This window comes from Trachymyrmex septentrionalis, unplaced genomic scaffold (assembly GCF_001594115.1).
Source record: "Trachymyrmex septentrionalis isolate Tsep2-gDNA-1 unplaced genomic scaffold, Tsep1.0 scaffold39, whole genome shotgun sequence".
Lineage (NCBI taxonomy): Eukaryota > Metazoa > Arthropoda > Insecta > Hymenoptera > Formicidae > Trachymyrmex > Trachymyrmex septentrionalis.
Genome location: NW_017305557.1, coordinates 416,567 through 439,976, shown reverse-complemented (window position 1 = coordinate 439,976; position 23,410 = coordinate 416,567). Strand labels below are relative to the sequence as shown.

The following is a 23,410-nucleotide window of genomic DNA, read 5'->3' as shown; positions in this document are numbered from 1 at the left end:
TTATGAAATAATTTTTATTGATTTTGTTGGATTTTCGTTATTTTATATTATTTTATTTATGCGTATTTGTCGGTTTACGTTTTTTGTTTTTAATTTATCCTTTTTATTAACTAGAACTTCACCAATGACAATTTTAATACTTTTGACTGTTCAACCATACGGAAATTATGTTTCGAGATCAAGACTCACCCGAACTGTGATTATTCTGAATATGCGAATACTTGCGACAATTGATTTTGTTCTGTTAATTTCATTGTACTAATGTCTGAAGAGGGCTCAAACCGGTAGCCGAAACTTGTAACTTGTAATTTATTAGTTTATAGTCTAATTTTTTTTGGCGTGATGCTTCATCGCGTTTAATATAATATATATTGTAATTTTATGAAAATTTTAAAAAATGTGGTTGACTCTTACTTCGCCCGTTGATTGAGTTTGTTATTATGTTTTGAAAGAGTCCTTTGAATTTGTTTATTTATTTCACTTTTTTTGATTTGAAACATACATATATTTATTAGAGAGGGATAAGCTTGCCTACAAAAATAATAGCTCATAGCTTCGTTTACACACAACCATATTGCACACAGCGCATTGCACACATGATCGATGCACACACGATCTTATTGCGCACATTGCATTGCATATGGCACATTGACCTATATGCTATATTGTACTACACATTGCACATGATCGTGTTATATTATACATATAATCGTATTACACAACATGTTGCATCGTATTACAATAACATATTGTACACAGCGGATTGTACATACGACTGTATTATACACACGTACCACTTAAAAGTATTCTGTAATACATTACTAGTCCACCATTGCCAATCGCAATGTTTCGCGATCGCCAATTGAAAGCCTTAATAATTCTAGTGATGGAGTATTTGGTACATTGTAGAATGCCTTAGGTGATACATGTGTAATATGATCATGTGTCCAATGCGATATATGCAGTTATATTTGCGATGCGCTATGTACAATGCAACAGTGTGAAAAATGCTCTATGTGTAATACGATTGTGTGTACATTGTACTGTGTGCAATATTGTTGTGTAACGCGCTATGTACAATATGTATATTGCGTCATATTATCTATTCATATTGGACTAGTGGGATGTAATGTATAAGAAGAAATATAGAAGAATCGAAAATGTCTAATTATTGGTTGCTGAGAGAGATGTTCAATATCATTCAATGCATACACTAAAAAACTTATTTCAACATTCAACAATTTAAAGGGATGCTGAAGCCGCTTGTATTACCGATAAAACTATCGTTTTTGAAGTTATCGTTTTTGAAGTTATTGTTTCTGTCCGATTTCTTCGTATTATAGTAATTTTACAAAATAAAGATTCCTTTTTCATGATTAAAATATATATGCTAATGTACTTAGCGTTGGTGTATTTCGTGTCCAAAGCTAGAAAAAAGAAAAAAATTTCAGATTTCTTTAGGCCTATTCTATTGTACAATCAGTTGTCATATGTCGTGTACATGCACATAAAGCTTGTTCTACAATAAGTCGTATGTCGCTGCTGGACGTCGGGCACATGCGCGTTGGATTGTTTGTCGAAAGAAGTAGTCGTAAGTCGAATGTCGATGTCGCAACGCAAGATGACCAACTTTCATCTTTTTCCGACAACTGACAGTGCAATTTAACTAGTAAACGAGATGGAAACAACAATTGTAGATAAAATAACTATTAATTTCGTACGAGACAATACATGTCTCTACGACAAAAAAAAACGTTAATTTTAAAAATATTAATAAAAAAAAAGATTTGTAGCAAATGATATCAGAACAATTAAAAAATTTATATAACATAGATATGACAGGTAAAAACTTGAAAAAATTTATTATAAATATTATATTACAAATATATGACAAATTAATTTTTTATAGATGATGCGATGGAAGAACGTTGGTTGTCATTAAAAAATATGTTCTCTAGAAAAGCTAGAAAAAGTTATTAGTAGTATATGGGCAGCCACGGGGAGTCAAAACAAATCCTCTCCACGTCTCCCTTCGGCGCCGTGGGCGTGGTCTAGACGGGTCAGTCTGAAAAAAGGGTGCGCTCTAATTGGTCGAGGAGTAAAGGATGGGGATGATAGGATAATTAAATGATGTGTTCTAATTGGTTCGCCCTATACTTAACAAAGATCTGATTGGTTCGCACTGTACCTATGAGGTGATTGGAGAAGGGGGATAGAGGACCTCTGGACAAAATGGAAGGTAAAATTCGAAAAAATGGTGAGTACAGATTGGGCCTGTAACATTTTTTGTCGCGAGGGCAGAGTACGAACACTGGGGCATGAATAGCGGGTGGTTTTATGACGGTCATTTTTTTTTGTTGGCGAGGCACAATGTCTCCGACGTATTGGCGTTTTAGTGAAGTGTTTTTTATATATAAGAGATGAGATTTTATATGAAAATTTGCAAGTCTAGAGGGAGTCTTACTTTTGCTAGGAAGAATGGGAGAGGAACAAACATATTTAACGACATCTTCGAGCATTACTTTAAAAAAATTCTTTCTATATTTTATATATTGTATTTAATGTACATTTTCTAAGTATGTAACACGAGAGAAAATGTATTTATTGTAAATGAGGGTGGGGGTAGGAGTAAGAGACAGGCAATATTTACAAGTTTGAAAGTTTATTTAAAAGAGACATTGTGACATGGTTTTTTATTTTTTTGAAAGAGTACACGTTTAACAGCATACAGCATGAGAATTTACGAATTTATGTTTACATTGAAGAAAAATTTTATGAAATAACTGTATAATCAATCGGTCATTTCGCTTACAATCAGAGGTAAACAGATTAAGAAACTGATTAAGATTATAGCCATTACACATAAAATGTAGAAATACACAGCAGTATTGTCCACAAGTTTGAGAAAGTATTCCTTGTAGAGTTATTGTATTCCAGCGATACGTAGTGGAGTTTCGTCGAAGTCATAAAAGGTCATAAAAGGAATCTTGGATCTAAGGGCGGCAAGCCGTAGCTATCGAAATACGTCCCTGTTCCGTGTTCATCGATGTAGAAGGTGAATCGTGATCGTCTGTCTGTGTTAGCGACAATGGCAGTCGATCGGCAGGATAGACCCCTGCATGTCGGACACTGAGATAATGTAATGTGTTTAAAATTTCCAACGAATTCATTTCTCGTCCTCGGAAAGCGTGAGAGAGAAAATGTTTGCGTAAATTCAAAATGTATCTCTTTTGCCGGCGTGTGCGATGTGGACCAAAAATGCTCGACGTTTGTGAGACGCTAGTGTTAGTTTTATTTCTATCAGTCGACGAGTTGAATTTTGAAAGAGCTTTTTTCTCCTTGTCTGTCACTTGTTTGTCCTCACTGTAGTTTGTCTTTTCTGTCACGATATTTTCCACGCTTCAATGTTGCGAATAATGTGTTTCTGATTTTTAAATTAAATTGAAAAATTCCCGCTGTCTGTTATTTTGCTCTCGCTCTAATTTTTTAAGAGAAGGCTATCGTAATTTGAATTGCTGTTATTTCGTATAGTTAGTCAACGTTTCAATTTGTAAGCGTTGCATAAGACGCAATGTGATTCGACACTGGTTCAAAATCCGTGATGTGTGCAACGTTGTCCATGGCCTTTAAAATCTGATAGATTTTCAAAGCCAGAGAAATTCCTCCCAGATTATATATGTTTCTAGAAAATAGATTATTCAGATAAGTGTCTTCTCTTGTTCTCTGGTATAGATGTAGCGTGCATGTTGTATAATATCACGCAGATGTATCGTAAAGTTTTTTAGATTGACGTCTCCATCAACCTATTCCATTCCGTGATAATTTCGTATAAGCCAGTTGTTTTCTCGTCTTACTCTCTCGGGTAAATCGTCAAATGAACAAGGTGACGTCATAATTCCGTGTCCGGTGATTGTCACATTAATCGCTAGAATCGCGACTTCTTTCGAAATAAAATTTTCTTCGACATCCCGAAAATGTACGACGGCAAGTCAATAAGTTCTTAGAAAATCTATCAGAGGGCACTCGCAATGTCATGTCACATTACTTTTTGACAAGTAGCACCTTTCAGATGATTACTGTCAAATTTTGAGCGGAATTCATCGCGTGGTTTCATTTCTGTAAACGATTAAAGCGAACAACTTTTGTATTTTTTGCAAAATGGAAAAAAACGAGTTTCGTGCAGTGATCAAACATCTACATATGAAAAGTTTAACACCGAAAGAAATCAAAGCCGAGTTGGATAATGTTCATAGCACATCTGCACCAGCGTTTGTAACTGTATACAATTGGGTGAATGAATTTAAACATCGTTGTACATCCATATGTGATGCACCTCGTTCGGGACGTCCAATTGAGGCTGCTACGCCAGAAATCATCGATAAAGTCCATATGTGACGACATATTGTTTTGACTGATTGACGAGTGAAAGTGCGCGAGCTTGTTCAGGTCACAGGCATATCACATGGCACAGTGATTTAAATTTTGCAGGAAGAAGTGAGTATAAAAAAGCTATCTGCAAGATAGGTGCCGCGTTTACTCACTGTGGATCATAAGCGCGACCGTGTGACAATTTCAAAACAATGTTTGTAGATGTTTCAACGTAATCCAGATGAATTTCTGTGTCGATTCATTACTGTGGACGAAATGGATCCATTACTTCACACCCGAGACGAAGGAACAGTCAAAACAATGGACTTCACCGGGTGAACCAGCTCCGAAGAAGGCGAAGACCTTCCGTGAAGTCGGTCGGAAAGGTGATGGCCACAGTTTTTTGATATGCACGCGATATAATTCATATCGATTATTTTCCGTCGAAGTAAATGATCAACGGCGATTACTACGCAGTCTTATTGGACCGTTTCAACAACATTTTAAAGAAAAAACGTCCCCATTTGGCGAAGAAGAAAGTGCTCTTCCATCAAGATAATGCACGGGTTCACACGTGCCTGACACCGATGGCCAAATTCAACGAATTCCGCTACGAATTGCTTCCCCATCCAGCATATTCGCCAGATTTAGCCCCCTGCGACTATTTTCTGTTTCCAAAAGAAATGATTTGGAGAAAAGAAATTCATCACCAGAGAGCAGTTCATCGGAAATAGAGGCTTATTTTAAAGGGTTGGACAAATCATATTATTCGGACGGCTTGAAAAAGTTGAAAAAGAAAAGGAGAATCGTTGGATCAAGTGTATCTAATTGAAAGAAGACTATGTTGAAAAATAAAAATGAATCGATCAAAAATGTGTTGACCGTTGTCTTGTTTGTATGTTTATTGATTGTTTAATTGTCTTTTTTGTCGTGTCCGTTTTTCTGTAAGGCTAGTTTTAAGTTGTTGAGTTCTGTCTGTAGATGTTCTTTGTCAGAGATGGTGTAAGCTCTATGTACAAGCTTTATGAGTTGATTGCAGACTGTTTTTGTGCTGGATGGTGGTGTGATTCGACATGTAAGTATCTGTGTGTTGATTTTCTGTACACTTGATGGCGTAAGGTCAGTTTTCTTAGACAAAGAACATTTAAGAAGGAGAGTTTTCGGTTTTCTTTTATGTCTATAGTAAAGTGGATATTTGGATATTGATTGTTGAGAAAAATAAGGAACTTACGGAGTTCGACTCTGCCGTGTTTCCATATCACTGAATATGTTATCTACATAACGGAACCAAATTTTTGATTTTTTTGGGTATCTTTCTGAGGGCCTCTTTCTCATAATGCTCCATGAAGATGTTGGCAATTACAAGAAAAATAAGAGAGCCTATTGTCGCTCTTAAAGTTTGTTCATAAAATTGGTTGTTACAGGAGAAGTAAGTGGTTAAGCAGTGCTTTAAAGTTAGATCTTGCAGTCGGATTTTTTGGATCTTTTGTATGAAGTCCGTTGAGTTGGTTATGTGTGATTCGAATTTTCCAGTGAGGAGTTGTAGTGTTTGTGCTAGAAAGCGGGATAAGTTGTATGTCGGAGAGTGTATGACGCTGACAATCGGTCTGAGGGGATGTTTGGTTCGTGTACTTTTGGTAGTCCATATAGTCTTGGTTAGAAAGAATTTGTAGGTTTTATTGTTAATTTAGTTTTACTAGAGAGAGAGAAATGTTGCTTTTCTCCACTAGAATCTGTGCGGTTGTATTAGTTAGATCTTTGTCAAGCTTTTTGTATTGTTCAAGAAAAGGTTCTTCATCTTTTTCTTATAATCTGATGTGTTCATGACTACTGTCGTATTGCCTTTGTCGGCTGGAAGCACGATGATGTCTGTGTCCCTATTCAGGTCTTGGAGGGCTAGTTGCTTTTGTCTAGTGATGTTTGATGGAGGGGATTTGGAAAGGATATTGGTTACCCGTCTGTGGATATTATCTGCTTGTTCTGATGGGAATCAGTAGATGGTTGACTCTATTTGGCTGATAATCTCTTCCTTTGAAATCTTTCTAGGTGCTACTGCGAAGTTAAAGCCGGCAAGTGCAGATATAGTGTCTTGAGACAGGTTTTTGTTGGATAAGTTTTTGATGTTATGTGGAGGAGGTTGTAGATTTTTATGAGGGACAAGGTTTATGTATTTCTGTTTCTGTCTTTCAGAGAATTGTGTGGGCCTTGATGGCTTGTTCGTATGTAATACGATCTAGGATTCGCCAGACATCATGCCGCAACGTGGATAGGAACAAGTGGAGTTTAAAGATTTTATAGGAGATTTGAGCTATTTGTGACTTAATGAGATAGCATTTTTTGATGAGAAAAAATTGATAAATTTTGAAATTGTAGGTGAACAGTATTAGTTTTATTAGTTGCGTCAGGATACATTTAATTTCACTGTGACCTCTCCACTCTCGCTCGCTGTAGACTCCCCGATCTCGGGATCCGCTCGAGGAGGAGAGGAGTCGGCAGAGAAAAAGGCAGATTTTATGAAGAATGGTTTTGGATTTGTGAGTTCCTAGGTAGTCCTTGAGTTGTGGAACTTTGGGATGATGTTATTATCCCTGCAGCGTATTAGAAATGCCATAGTTTCTTAGCTAGGGAAGACCTAAGTTTGCTGAAAGTGTTTACTTTAGCAAAGATATTCTCCCCGTAGAGATATTTGATAATATTTTTTAGGCTTCCGTGAGTGCTTTCTATATAAAGATTATGCGTTTCGCTGATTTCTTCCGTGTCCAGATCCATTCTTGGAATGCCAACATTTCGTGAACGTTGCAGTCCATTTCATCAGGGAGAGGAGCAGCCTGATATTGAGCTGTTTCTCCGGGCCGTTCTTTTTATATTATGCTACTTCTTGGAGTGGTGGGCGGAGAAAGAAAAGAATTGTGGGTGGACACAATAAAATATCCGAACTATCTTCCAAACTATTCAAAAAAATAAGATAAATCTTAAGAAATGCTAAAGATCAAAGACCTCTACTCAGCTTCGCAGGAGCAAAATACCTTGTTTCTGCGGGAAATTATACATTGGAGAAACCGGAAGAATGGTTAACCTATGGATAAAAGAGCACCAACGTGATGTTAGACTAAAATACTTGACGCAGTCTGCATTATCAAAACACAACATCGAAATAGGATATCAAATACTGTTTGACAAAACAACCACAATAGCCAACATTACATCATACTTTCCAAGAAAGTATATAAAAGCCATAAAGAATAAATACAAAAGCATCCTAACATTCTAAATAGAGAGAATGGCTACAACATAAATAAAATATGAAAAACCATTTCTCTCGTGGGGAAAATGAGTCGGTTATTGAAAACTGACCAATTTTCCCCATCTCCCCCCCCCCACCCACAATTCTCTTCTTTCCACCACTCCAACAAGTAGCGTAATATAAAAGGAACGATTCGGAGAAACAGCTCAGTATTAGGCTGTTCCTCGTCCTGATGAAGTGGACTGCAAAGTTAATGAAATATTGGCATTCCAAGAATGGATCTGGACACGAAGGAAACCCGCGAAATACATAATCTTTATATAGAAAGCATCCGTGAAAATATGTTATAAAGATAATAATGTCGTTGATGGAAATAATATTGTTTAGTGGAAATGTCATTGGATGGAAATAAATTACTGAAATTGTTAAAATTTTTGATCAATTAACCTATTTTAACTGAATTATATTGAAATGGGTCAAGTGATAAAAAATTTTTACAATTTCAGCAATTTTCAACAATTTATTTTCACCAAGAGTCATTTACAATTTTGTCACATGACTTTTATAAAAATTAAAAATAATATAATATCTGTACACCGAAAAAATTTTATTCTAGATTTTTAATATATCCGATTAAATACAGAATATTTTCTAAAATAAGCGCCAAGTATATATTATAAAAGTTAGAGAATTTCCTTCTAATATAATAAGATATTCTAATTATTTAGAATATTCCTCTATGTGGAGTATATTTTAATATTTTAATATTTTAATCTTTGAACACACATACACACACACGCACGCACGCGCACGCATGTAATATGTACATGACATAATATGTACACATAAAAAAAATTGTACTCTTAACTTAAGAATATCTTGCTTACGTATAGTATGTTTTGCTCTAAAATAAGCTTCAAAATAATCCTTTTAGTTTAAGAGGGAAATTATCTAAATTATCATATTCTTAATATAAAAACGTACTATTTTACACAATGATCTCAAATATCTTTTGAACAATACATTTTAGAGAAAACTGTTTCAGATGAAGGTTGCATAATTTTAAGGAGGATATCATCAAAAACTGCATGAAGCGCGCGTGTAGCGACGATCGCCTTTGCAAATCAAGAATATATTATTAATTCAAGAGGAAATATTCTTATATCTGTTAAGAGAAAATATTAAGTACATCTTTCAAGAATATAATTTTTTCGGTGCATGATACACTCGCAGAAATTCCAATTTCAACTTGCTCTCAAAACGCCTAATTGGTTTCGGTAAATTGTGTTGAAGCAGATACTTTTTCACTTCTTCCATGTTTCACAACGAACAACACTATACAGGTTATACAGATCGAACATGTTAGAATTATTCTGTTTTCTCCTTCCAACGGATAAAAAAATATAAATAACTCTAAATTAGTGCCACTTCAGGAATAAAAAGCAAATTTTTGTTCAAAAATTGTCACGCTATATCATGCTCGACAACTCGATGCTCGACTGGCACAGAGCTAATAATAGAACTCTAAGAATTTTTTCAGAATTTTTTAGTACTGCATTTTCTTATTTTTACCAACATGAGAAAATATGGCATTAAAAAATTTTGAAAAAATTCTGAAAAAATTCTCAAAACTTTATTAAAAAAAAATTAATGATTTTTGTCTCCTTCAGCTTTTCTATAAAGTTGGTAGTGTTTGAGTAAAAAATTTTTCAAGACCAATATTTGGCAATTTTTAATAATTAATATTTTGTTAATTAACTTGTTGCGAAAATTGCAAAATGGTAGAGAACTTTTCGACTCAGTTTAGTCTGCTCTATCTATACAAAAACGATTGGCAAAAACATTCGAAATACTCTGTATATTAGCCTGCCAAGAAAAAAAATTATTTTTTAATCAGCCGCTTAGCTTAAAAACTTGCATTTTATATAAAAAAAACACCCCTAAATTTTTATCAAAAAATATTAAAATTTAGAAGTCGCTAATGAATAATTTTTAAATTAAAGTTTTGATTTTTCTTGACACATGTTTGATTTGCAAAAATGTCTTAATCCAGATTTCAAATGTGGTACAGTATGTTTTTTTTGATCGTTGAACATGATGTAATAATTCATTTAACTCTATGATATACGCCTTAAGAAATATAGTCTGATTAATGTGAAAAAATGATCAAAATAAATTTTGAGTTTCAAAGTCGATTTTAGCAAGATCCCAAGCGTTCAAATAAATGTTACTTCTCTCAAATTGTAGGTCTGATCACCCAGAACAAGATCCAGTTGAAATTTTCTCGGAATCTCCTACAGGACCTTTAAAAGTTGCATTTAATTGGATTGTAAGACGTTTTTCTCAAATATACGTAGGCTAATGGAAAAGTTTCTGCAATATATTACTTCCAGTGACGCCAACGTTCTGCTACTGTTATATCCGTAAAATTAGACGTTTTTAACCTATAATTCAATTGACAGTTTGTACCCAAGCCAACTAGTTTTGTTTGCTAGTATTTTAAAAGAAGTTATTTTGTAAGAAAATGGAAATTTCGCGTGAAAATTTTCGGGCAATGATTTTTTACGATTACAAATGTAATCTAACTCCGAAACAATGCATCGATCGACTTCATTTCGCTTTTGGGGATGAAGCACCATCCAATAGGACTGTTTATAATTGGTTTGTCGAATTCCAGCGTGGACGTACTTTTCTTAGTGATAAATTCCGTGAATGTCGTCCATCCACGTCTGTTGTTGCCATTAATGTTGATGCTGTGCGTGAAATGATTGAGCGAGACCGGCATATAACATACCGCGAGATTCAGGCATTCTTAGGCATTGACATGAAAGCAATACATACTATTTTACATGATCACTTGAGCGTACGGAAACTTTGCAGTCGTTGGATCCCACACAATTTGACCGAAGCTCAAAAATAGGCTCGTGTTAAATGGAGCAAAGAAATGTTCAAGAAATTCAACCGAGATCGGTCAAATTTGGTCTACAACATCGTTACTGGAGACGAAACATGGATCTATTCGTATGAGCCCGAAAATAAACAACAATCCACTGTTTGGGTATTTCAAAATGAACCGAAATCAACAAAAGTTGTTCGTTCACGCAGTGCTGCCAAGCAAATGATTGCTTGTTTCTTCGGTTATACCGGACATGTGACAACTGTGTTTTAGAAGATCGAAGGACTGTAAATACTGATTGGTATACAACAATTTGTTTGCGAGAAGTCATAAATGAATTGCGTAAAACAAACCGAAATTGTCTCATCATCCTTCATCATGACAACGCTAGCTGTCACACAGCACGTCAAATAATGATGGAATAGGAAGAGTGTTGTTAATGATAATAGAGTAGAAGCAATGCAGTCTTCATGGTTCACTGTTCCTTTCGTTCGTGGTATTACTGAGAAGTTTAGCAGATTGAATAGTAAGCGTATGAGGGTATCGTTCCATAGTACTGTAATAAATTGCGAGAATTCATTAGGGTACATAAGGATCCTTTACCGTGTGACAAGAAGTCGAATGTTGTTTATAAGATCTTGTGTAAGAGTTGCGATGCAAGTTATGTGGGACAGACGTGTAGACAGTGTGTAGACAGTCAAGAATCACGGAGCATAAGGACCACATGAGATGGAACATCTCTACTCGTAATGTCATAATGGAGCATCGGTTACAAGAAGGCCATGATTTCGATTGGGACAACGTTACAATACTAGACGAGGAGTACTACAGGAAGATATTGATTTTCTAAGACCTACCTCCCGATCATAGACAAACTATAAAGGCTTGGGTTGTTGTCTAGTTAGTGTCGTTCTTACGCAGTAATGAGTATTACTCATCTACTAATCACTAGCATGATTTTTGATTACTTTCATTTTTATGGAATTGATTAACGTTTCAATGTAAAATTTTTTATTTGTAAGCTTCAATAATACTAGCTGAAACTAAAAGTAACTCACTGTGCCTGATACTGACTGGCAAAATATCGAGAACCTATTTTTGAATAATTCATAGTAATATAAGTTTGTGATTTGTGATCAGAGTGAGCGTCCTTATTTTTGGAATAATTAATTATAATCTTAAGGTTTTTGATAAATTAGTTTTTCATATTCTCTATTTCGATATTTCCATTATTTCCTTCTTTTCGTTTATTTTTCTTTTTTTTTTCTCTTTTGAGGTTTAATTCTGGTATTTAAATTTTCGTAGTAGGGGAGCTCACCATGATAGGATTTTTTATTTACAGTTTATTTATGTTAATTTGTTGTCTCTAAGGAGGGCTCAAAAGTGAGCCGAAATATAAGCGCATTTTAGTAAATATAGAAGTTTCACACTTCATAGATATATTATTTGCGCGACGTCTTTTGCGCTTGACTCCTACTGCCCGTATCCTTTCCAATTCTTTGATTTATAAGGAGTCTTGGTTAGTTTGATTTGTAATATTGATAGTTTAATAATTTTTTGACATGATATAGTAAACCTGACAATTTAATAAAATATATATGACAGAAGAATTTTCGTTCCCACCTTATTCATGTAAGTACACTTGTTGATAGAACGTAACTATACTATCATTGGAATTCAAATTTGCTTATATTTCAATTTCATCATATATAATAGTACAATAAATTAGAACTTAATGAATGCTTGGACGCAACATTCGATTTTGACAAATTTTTGACAAATTTTAGCGTATGATCATATCAACTCACTCTAATTTTGACGTAATTTATATTCAGATGATTTTTAGCAAACATTTAATCGTTAACAAGTGACTTTTTTCTTGTTTAGTAATAAATAAAATATTATAAATGACAATAATTACGAGCAATAATTACAGTGGTAATAGTTACGGTGATCTTAGACAAAAATGTTTACACACAAAAAATTGAAGAGATGTTTAACAATAAAAATATTTATACAGTGGTACAAAAAATCTTGCAGCATCTATAGAAAAGAAGGCAAATGATATAATAAAGAAATAAAAAAAGAAAGAGTTATATCTGTGAAGGAAGCATTTCCCTTACAAACGAGTAACTCCTCTCTTCCTAATGCATATGCTCTTCTACAAGGAAAATGTTCCCTCTAGGATTATTGTCTCCTCGATAAATACTGTTTTACATCCTTCGGTGAACTATTTACAAAGAGTTATTCCAAATGCATTCCAGAAGCTACAGGACATGTTGATAATAACTTTATTTTGAACAATTGTCTGTCCGGTCTTAACGTGGATGAATCCCATATGCTTATTTCATTAGATGTAGTTTCATTATTTACCAATGTTTCTCTTGATCTAGCGATTGATGGCATCACAAAAAGATGAACTTACATTAAAGATTTTACAAAGATACCCGAAGAAAGATTTATAACCGTAGTTAGATTCGTGTTATCCTCTACATATTTTAATTTAAATAATGAAACATACGAGTATGAAAAAAAAAAGAAAAAAAAACATAAACAAATCTATAAAACTCCTATGGGTTACTTATCACCGGTTATCGCCGACATTGTGATGCAAGATCTAAAGGAGCATGTGGTGAGCACATTGAAATGATTCACATATTTTAGATATGTGGATAACATTTTTTTGATCGCTCCTAAAGATGAAATTGAAAATTGTCAAAAATAAATTTAACAGTTATCATAAAAGACTACAATTTACCGTTTAAGTGGAGACTATTGTTTAAGTTTTTTAGACTTAACCTTAATGATTAAAGATGGTAAAATCCCCATTGATTGGTTTCAATCAATGGGGATAAAGAAACTTTTTTCGATAGATATTTGTCATTTTTCTTTAATCATTCAAAGTGTCATAAAGTAGGTCCATCTATAATATGATAGATAGAGACATTAATTTGTCACGTCCTTTGTTTCACGAAGATAATTTAAAGTGTTGTATTAACATACTACTGGACAATGGTTAGTCTCTGAAATTTATTTTTGATGTTATTAACAAAAGATTGAAACATCTCTTTACAAAACAAGAAATCGAAAAAAAAACATCAGCTTTCCATATAGAAGAAAATAATTGTAATGACAGAGAGTTTAGAATATTTCCATATATAAAAGACATATCTGATCATGTTATATTCGTTTTTAAAAAAATCATCGACCATAGTAGGTTTTTCGGTCTCTACATAAACTCAATCAAATCATTCGAACACATAAAGACAAAAATAATAGGGAAAATAATAGTCATATAATTATAAAATCAACTGTAAAGATTGTAACGTGTCATATGTAGGCCAAACGAAGAGAAAATTAAAAACTAAGATAAAAGAACACAAGAACAATTTGAAATTGGATACATTCAAACACTCAGTAATTTCAGAACATGTTTTAAATTATAATTATAATTTTGATTGGGATATACTAAGATTTTAGATTTTGAATATAATCAATAGAAGAGGCTTATTCTTGAAATGATTTATATTAAGGAACAAAAAGATGGAGTTAACTGTATGAAAGACACTGAGTCATTGGATGATTCCTGTCTTAATGTTCTCAACGATTTATCCAATAGACGAATTGACAAAGTTTGAATGATTTTGTGAACTCTTTGTTACTTGTTTATTTATATATACTATCCAAAGGTAACTGTTGAAATTATTCACTTGTGTGAGATGTCTCAACGACAAGAGACCAAAAATTTGAAATGAAATTGTCTTTTCTTATTTCTCTATATTTTATTTATAATTTTATTCTTATCACTGACAATTTACTATTTAGACTTGTTAATTACTTCATCTTGACATACCATGATTCTCATTGAACAATGAGAAATCTGCTATCAATTTTATTTTATTGCTTCACGACAAAAATATCGAGAGTTTAACACTCTTATATCAAAAATTGATATAATATGGAGCCTTTTTGTTTCGTTTTGGTTTCTTAGTGATAGTATTGTATATTAATCTTGACTGTATGTATGATTAAATTAATCATGTATACGATTTAGATATTATAAAGATTTTGGAAAAAGACTCTGTGAACTCGAAACGTTAATTAATTATATTTATAAGAGAAAATATAGCTTTAAGCACATTTTCATCCTTATAAATATTATTGCCGTTTTTATTGCGTAATTATTGTTTCTAATATTTTATTTAATAATTGTTTGTTATTATACTGAAAAGGATCCAAAAATAGGATTGAAACTTATATATGTTTGCGTTTTAATATTATGTGTTTGCGTATTAATATAATACAGAATATTTGCATACGCACATATAATCTGTATTGGCTCTTAAAGGCTTCTACTAGGGGTGTGCGGGTACCCAAGATTTCGGATTGAGTCAAGAATTTTTTTCGGGATCGGGTCAGGACCCAAATGTTTATAATTTTCGGGTACCCGTAAATTTTGAGCACCCGAATTTAAAATCAGGTCGGGCAGTGATCATGGATGTAAAATCTTTTTAACGATATAAATGTGATGCTTCTTCATGATTTTTTTAGTCGGATTAACTGCTAATTATAAACAGGGAATATATTGTGAGCATATTATACTTGCATATTATACTTGCAATACAATATTTCACTTACAGATACATTTTAAACCAATTATAAAGAACAAGATATTCGTTTATGCGATATTATTAGATTCATGCTTTAAAGACCTTTAGTAAGAGAAAAAAGATGGGAGACCAGAGATAACTTAAAGCAAAAAATTGAATCTATTTAAGATGAAATTATTACAATGGATGTAAACCAGAATAGTAATGTGCAAATTATGTCAAAATGACGGTATTCCATCAATATTGCTTTTAAATAAATCACTCAAATAATTACTTAAATTTTAATTTGTTTTATAGGACAATTGAAATCAAAATTAATGACATTTTTTTATGATACCGTGGATAGCGTAGAAGAAAAAAAACAAACATCAATTCATTTCTGTATAAATGTAGAAATAAAAATTAATTTTTCGGAAAGAATTCTTTTCTAAAATACCGATATAATAGATTGGTGGGAATGCAATTGTACGAGATTTCCAATACTGGCAGCAATTGTAAAATAATATATTTTTGCAATATACAGGATAACTCCAATTTATGGCCCCACTCGTCTTGAGTAGATAGAATGGACTAAACTGAGTCGAAAAGTCCTCTACCATTTTGAAATGCTCGCAATAGTTAACAAGATATTAACGTTTAAAGATAGCCGAATACGTGCGTCCAACCGACTTACTACTGCCGAAGGTACGGCCCACCGAGTGCATGCTGCGCGGGCCTCAAGAAGCGGGGATGGCCTAGCAGGCGCGTCGCGCCGTTCGAGCTTAGAGACTCACGGCGGTGAGTGAGCTCACTATCCGCGCGCTAAGCTAGATAACGGATATTTGACGTTTTAGGAACAATATCTCCATTGCGAAAATTGGGAAATGATCAAGAACTAATCGAAAAAACTCAGTTTAGTTCGTTCTGAAGCGTACACATGTATATACAGAAAAATGTTACATAAATATTACTTATTTCAAATAAATTTAATAAAAGTATTTTTAAATTATACTATCAAGAAAATATTCTTTGTAATGATATAATCATTACTCAAAAGAAGAAGAATAAAAATTGCATTCTCTCTTAGCACTAGAATGATATTTTTCTGTATTTTTCTATTTACTACCGCTCATCGAAGTTCCGAAATCCGCATAAATTTCATCGAAAGATCGTGTAAAAAATTAAGATATAGAACAGCAATTGTATTATTTTTGAAATATATTTTAGATCACTTGTACACATATTAGCAATTGCAAAAGATTTATAAATTATTTTTAATTTAATTTTACACAAAATTAAAAATAATTTATAAAATTTTTGCTAGTCTATCCCCTTATGGGGATAGGTTGGTAACATACACCATAGCATGAGCCCATATTTGTGTTCTCTCATCAAATTTTTGAAATTTATTAATTATATTATCAATGTTATACAAAGTAAAGACAATACTTTTTGGCAAACAAAATTAATACTAATTTATAAAGCTTTTGCAATCGTTAGTATGTATTGTATACAAGCGATTCAAAATATATTTAAAAAATAATACAATTGCTGTTTTATAAAGCTTAATTTTTTAAATGATCATTTGATAAAATTTATGGGAGTGTCTGAACTTCCAGCGGTAGTGTATATACACGAATAATAATCGGCACACAGAAAAAGGTTCCTTCCATTTAAAAAGTTTCTTTTCTATTGAAAAAAAAATTAACTTATTTCCTGCCAAAGAAAAATTTTGACTTGCGAGCCTACACTTAGAGAAAAGTTTCTTCAATTTAAAGAAACATTGCTTTGTCATATGATTAAAGAAAAAAATTGTCTTTTATTTGAACATAATATTTTTAACAAATAAAAAATTTATTTTATTTAAAAAAATGAGGTTTCAATTAAAGAAATGATGTTAAAATCAAAGAAATTTGTTCTTAAACCGTACAGCAAAGATTTTTTGAATCGAAGAAACCTTTCTTTGGGTGCGTGTGATATACTCGTAGACTCGCGAGTCAAGAAATAATTTCTTTTGTCACTTTTGTGACAAGAAATCTGATAAAGCGCTATTATTTTCATATCACTTTGCAGTAGATAGCATAACGGATTTTTTTTTAAGTGGTATCCCCAGTAGGTCTAATCCACTTTTGCATTTTAATGCAAGAATTGTTCAAAGTGCTTTTCGTATTCTGTAAACAGATTTTGGCTCTTCGAGTAATGTTGCGCGTGGCACGGTTTTTCTGGCGTAATGGTATTGAAAGCTGCGAGAATTGCTTCTCGCATCTTTGCTTCAGTATTATGACGAATATGTTCGACTAAATTTTTGATATGACCCCAATCGAAATAATCGAGCACGTTAAGATCCGGCGACCGCGCCGGCCAAATAGCCATCTTGATCCATCCACCTGTCCAGATAGCGCGTATCTAACACATTGCGTACCCGCCGCGAAAAAAACGCAGGAGCCCCGTCATGTTGGAAAATGTGTTCCTCCCGTTCACGAAGAGGAACATCTTCAAGAAGGATGGGCAACTCATTTTCCAAAAAGTCGACGTATATCTTTCTTGTTAAGCGTGGCGGGTGAAAGAGAAGACGGATCTGAAAATTATTACAAGAGTGTGATTTGATAAAAAGTGTTTGTGTGTGTGAGAATACTTTATAAAATAACAAAAATACCTTCACAAAAACAGATTTGCGGCTTTTAATTTTGTACAAGAAGTTGCTGCACCCTCTGATAGTGATACGGGTGCACTGCGTTCTCGTGTATAGTACAATGCACCACGCACCGAGAAACACCAAGCGCATGAGTCACATGGCGTATGCTGTTCCCGAGGTTTATCTCGAATGCTCCCAGGATTCTCTCCTCCATGTTTATGCGTGCACATATTCTGTCAACCCCGCGATCTTGCTAAATGCGTGGACGGAGACCAACAAACGACATGAGCGTCGATGTTTGTTTGTTAACAATTTCGTTTGTCTAACACTGGACGCGAATTCAGTATATTTCTTTAGAACCAAACACGATACTGTATCCATTTTGTGCAAAATGGCAAACTATAGCTCAAGACTACAATGAGATGATAATTATGTACGGTGGAGCCGGAAGAAACGCTCGTACCGCCGCCTATTTGTACACGGAACAGTTTCCTCAACGCGCACATCCTAAGAAAGTCATTTTCCAGAGATGTATACGACGTTTACGGGATATAGGATCCATGTTCGGATTGTGCGGATTCGGCATGACCGCGATAGTGGCAGAATACATGCATGCGTATGTTACGTCTGGCGGACTCGCACGACTCTTTTCTTTCGTAGAGATCTGGAATTCGTCGAAACACTAAAATTTTGTCTTCCTTCCTTTTTTCTGTAAAACAAGGAATCTGGTATCTCCTCGTGAATGTCGCTCCGAGATAAACTAAATCAATAATAAATAAGAAACAGCACGCGGCATTCAGGGATAGATGCGGGTTGGCGATGATGCATGGGCGCCTTCTTGGCGCACGAGACATGCGTTTTCTCATGAACCTTGAGATCATAAAATTTTGGAAGACACTTTCCCATACTACAGATTCCTGTCAACATCCTTTCCTCCCCCAAAATCTTGACCAATCCAAGAGCAAAGGAAAATCCTACTACCAGCTAACGAAACCTATTCCACCAATTCAAATTTAAGTAATCCGAGGCGATTAGTATAAAAATCGCGGTTCCGCAGCCCTCGATGCAGATTTTCCTCCAAGTTTTCTCAAGCTGCACTTGTCGTGCAGATTTATCTCCAAATTCTCAAGCTACACTTGTCGTGATTTTCTCAAGCTACACTTGTCGCGATTTTCCTCTAAGAAAATTTAAAGAAGTTGTCGCGATATTCAAAAAGTTCCATCCGATTTTCGTAGCCCTTTTTCTCCAGTAGAGTCAGTGTTAAAGAAATATCATCAGCCTTGCACATCCTGGCCGGAGGACCTCCAACAATAAACATCTCAGTAGTAAGTCAGTATATCTCTATTCTCTGGCTCCCTCCCCGCTTTATCTTTTGGTAATTTATTTCAATATTTCATTTTATCTTTTTCTATTATTCATTTGGTTTATTTTATTTTTATTCTTTTCTTTCTTTCTTTCTCCCTTTTGACTTCCTATGTACAAGAAAATGAAAACATTGGAGTCCGTTCACGTTATAATTTCAATCTGTCGCCATCGCCCCACGATAATTGTTCGCCGCCGATATCTGTCGACCGGTCGCTCGTGTCCGTTAATACTATCATCATCCGAGGAAAATTAAGCCAAACCTTCTCAAATCCACTCACCAAAATCTCCTTCTCTTTTTATTCTCTCGCTATTCTCTCCGCTATAACTCCTCCCGTCCATTCTGCCACGATACTTTTCACACACACACGCACACATACACTTACACATGTATAAATCATAATTATCAAAATTGTATTATTCTTATTGTATTTATTTTCTTTTATTTTTATTCAAAATGAATGATCAATATTATTTTTTTATTATATTATACTATTATTAAATTAACTCCCCAGTAGTCTTTTTTCTAATATAACCTCTCCTCGTATTCTTAAGTTCTCCCGCGATTGCACTTCGCCCTCTCTCCGGTCACTTGAATTAAGTTCCATGACCGAAAGTCAGGGCATACGGCCGTACTGGCGCAGCTGGCGTTAAAGTGCGCCCTCTCGGCGCACTGACCCAGTTTGGGCCCTTTAAAGGTATGTCCGACTCGTGTGTTTAGCGGAGCACGAGCAGAGGTTTCCACTTCGTCCTTCGTGCGATCCCCGACTCGTTAGGAGCCTCAGGACGAAGCGAAGAGCCTCCCGATTTGCGTCGGTCCTTCTCCACGGCTCCCTTGCGGTCCGGAGCCTGGATACAACCAAATCGGTCTAACAATTCGGTTCCTTGTTACGTTCACACCCTCAGCTCCACATGTGCGCGGAGCTTGGACGTAACACGTAAATGGAAGAGAGAACCCCGGGAACAGCATACACCATGTGGCTCATGTGCTCGGTGTTTCTCGCCGCGTGGTGCATCGTACTATACGCGAGAACGGAGTGCGCCGTATCACTATCAGCGGGTGCAGCAACTTATTGCACACGACTAAGAGCCGCAAATCTGTTTTGTAAAGGTATTTTTGTTATTTTATAAAGTATTCCCGCTATTTTTTTTAAATATTAACAGCAAAATGTAACGTAGGATTGCTCGCGCAGTGTCTGCGGAACGTCCTTTTCCTCGACCGCATCCTAAACGGGCAAAGCAACCTTTGCACCAAATCGCTGTTCAACTCCCGGAATCATGTATTATGGGCAGTTGAAAATTCGCACGCTGTTCGACAAGCTGCGTTTCAATATCGTTGGACGATAAACGTGTGGGCAAGAATAATAGCGGACCGAGTCGTCAGTAATAATAACTTGATTATTTAAGAAATTCTCTCTCTCTCTCTCCCTCTCTCTCACACACACACGCGCGCGCACACACACTTTAAAATCACACTCTTGTAACAATTTTCAGATCCGTCCTCTCTTTCACCTACCACGCCTAACAAGAAAGATATACTTCTGTCAAAAAAGTACCGGGAATTGGTCAATAAAACACAAAATAGTTATTATTCATTCAAATTTATTGTATCGCCTTCAAAGTAGGCTCCTTTCGAAATAATACATTTATGCCAACGAATAATCCAATCATCAAAACATTTTTTAAACGCATTTTCCGAAAATCGACTTCAGTTCTCGACGCGAATTCTCTTTTATGTCTTCTATCGACTGAAAACGAGTGCCCCGAAGTGGTAATTTGAGTTTTAGAAAGAGAAAAAAGTCAGCCAGAGCCATATCTGGTGAATACGGTGGTTGTTCGATTTTTGGTCAGAAATTCGTTCACAATGATAGCCTTGTGAGATGGTGCATTATCATGGTGCAAAATCCATGAGTTTGTTTTCCACAAATCTGGCCTTTTTCGACGAATTTGCTCTCTCAAACGCCGCATAACGCCCAGATAATATTCTTTATTTACCGTCTGACCTTCTGGCAAAAACTCCGAGTGCACAACACCGCGACAATCAAAGAAAACAGTTAACATCACTTTGACTTTTGATCGACTTTGACGTGGTTTTTTCGGTTTTGGCTCAGTTGGAAGGCGCCATTCCGAAGCTTGTTGACTGGTTTGCATATCAAACTCGTAAACCCATGTCTCATCACCAGTTATAATGCGTTTTATGAATGTGGGGTCGGAATTAACTCGTTCTAACATGTCTTCAGCGACCTTTACGCGATTGAGTTTTTGAAGAAAATTGAGGTCTTTCGGAACTAGTCGAGCGGCAACGCGTTCCATGCCCAAACAATCGCGTAAAATGATACGAATTGATTCGTGAGACACCGTAAGTTCAGCGGCTATCTCTCTCAAACTGAAATGACGATTTTCAATCACCATTTCCTTCACTTTATCGATGTTAACTTCAGTTGAAGACGTTGATGGCCGACCAGAGCGAGGCAAATCTTTCACCACATCTCGACCGCTTTTCAATGCACTGTACCATTCATATGCACGTGTTTTTGATAAAGTCGATTCACCGTAAGCCTTCTGTAACATCTTCAGCGATTCGGCACACGAAATTCTATTTGCAATACAAAATTTGAGACAAATTCTTTGTTCGATCTTTTCATTCATTGTAAAAATCGCAAAACACACTTGAGATGAACTGATAAAATCGAGCACGATAATCACATTAAATGACAGATGGCACTCCAGCTCCGCGTCAGTATAGAGGACAGTTATACCAACTTAGCGACAAAAAGAATTTTGACAATTCCTTTAAGCGGGCTTTTTAAATGATCAATTCCCGGTACTTTTTTGACAGAATGTACGTTGATTTTTTGGAAAATGAGTTGTCCACCCTTTTCGAAGACGTTGCTCTTCGCGAACGGGAGGGACTCATTTTCCAACTTGACGGGGCTCCTGCGTATTTTTCGTGGCGGGTACGCAATGTGTTAGACATGCGCTATCCGGACAGGTGGATGGGTCGAGGTGGCCCAATCATTAGGTCGGCGTGGTCGCCGAATCTTAACATGCTTGACTATTTCGTTTCGGGTCATATCAAAGATTTAGTCATAGTACTTTACATAAAATTAAAAATAATTTATAAATCTTTTGTAATTGCTAGTATGTGTACAAGTGATCTAAAATATATTTCAAAAATAATACAAATGCTGTTTTATGTCTTAATTTTTTACACGATCTTTCGATGAAATTTATGTGGATTTCCGAACTTCAATGAGCGGCAGTGTAGAAAAATACAGAAAAATATCATTCTAATGCTAAGAGAGAAAGCAATTTTTATTTTTCTTCTTTTGAGTAATGATTATATCATTACAAAGAATATTTTTTTGATAATATAATTTAAAAATACTTTTATTAAATTTACTTGAAATAAGTAATATTTATGTAACATTTTTCTGTATATACATGTGTACGCTTCAGAACGAACTAAACTGAGTTTTTAACAGTTTTTTTAAACAGTTCTTGATCATTTCTCAATTTTCGCAATTGAAATATTATTTCTAAAGCGCCGAATATCCACCATCGATAGCTTGACGCGCAGGTAATGGGGCAAGCGCGCCGTTCACTACCGCGAGCCTCTAACAATAAGCTCGAACAGCGCGGCGCGCGTGCTAGGTCATCCCCACTCCTTGCGGCCCGCGCACCGTGCTCTCGGTGGGCCGTATCTTGGGCAATAGTAGTTCGGGCGAATGCGCGTATTCGGCTATCTTTAAACGTTGATATCTCGTTAACTATTGCGAGCATTGCAAAATGGATTTTTCGACTCAATTTAGTCCGCTCTACCTGCTCAAGACGGGTGGGACCATAAGTTGCGTGCATGCGTGCGTGCGTGCGTGCGTGCGTGCGTGCGTGCGTGCGTGCGTGCGTGCGTGTGTGTGTGTGTGTGTGTGTATCATACTGTTTCTCTTCTTTGTTGACTTTTAAATTTAATTAATTAATTATACTATAGTTAAGTAGGATAAATGGAAAACCCGAATGTAAAAACACATTTATGCCATTGTTACGTCCAGACTCCACAGTTCTTTTCTTCGACAAGAAACTTTCGTCATCACAAAAAATTAGTGAGCAGTAAACCACTTGAAATAGGAGCTGAGAGCAATAAATGCTCGTTTTAAACTAACAACCCATCCGGGACTGAACCGTTGAGTTAGATATTTGAACCAAATAGACAAACCTTATCTCGAGGACTATAAAATGAAATAAGAGCTGAGAACAATAAATGCTCAGTTTTTAACTAATAAACCACTCGGGACAGAACCGTTGGGTTGATATTGAAA

At 35.2% G+C, this 23,410-nt stretch overlaps 2 protein-coding genes across 2 annotated transcripts in view; both read right to left on the bottom strand.

Annotated features, from left to right (window-relative positions):
- The window catches only part of LOC108750944, a 297,617-nt gene that overhangs the window by 3,047 nt on the left and 271,160 nt on the right, over window positions 1-23,410 (bottom strand). The gene's annotated exons all lie outside the window — the stretch shown is intronic.
- Window positions 20,942-21,813, bottom strand: LOC108750942 (putative uncharacterized protein FLJ37770). The gene is made up of 2 exons (XM_018490818.1): window positions 21,437-21,813; window positions 20,942-21,041 (listed from the first exon to the last, which is right to left on the bottom strand). The coding sequence occupies exons 1-2, from the start codon at window positions 21,741-21,743 to the stop codon at window positions 20,986-20,988; spliced, it is 363 nt and encodes a 120-aa protein (XP_018346320.1). The 5' UTR covers window positions 21,744-21,813; the 3' UTR covers window positions 20,942-20,985.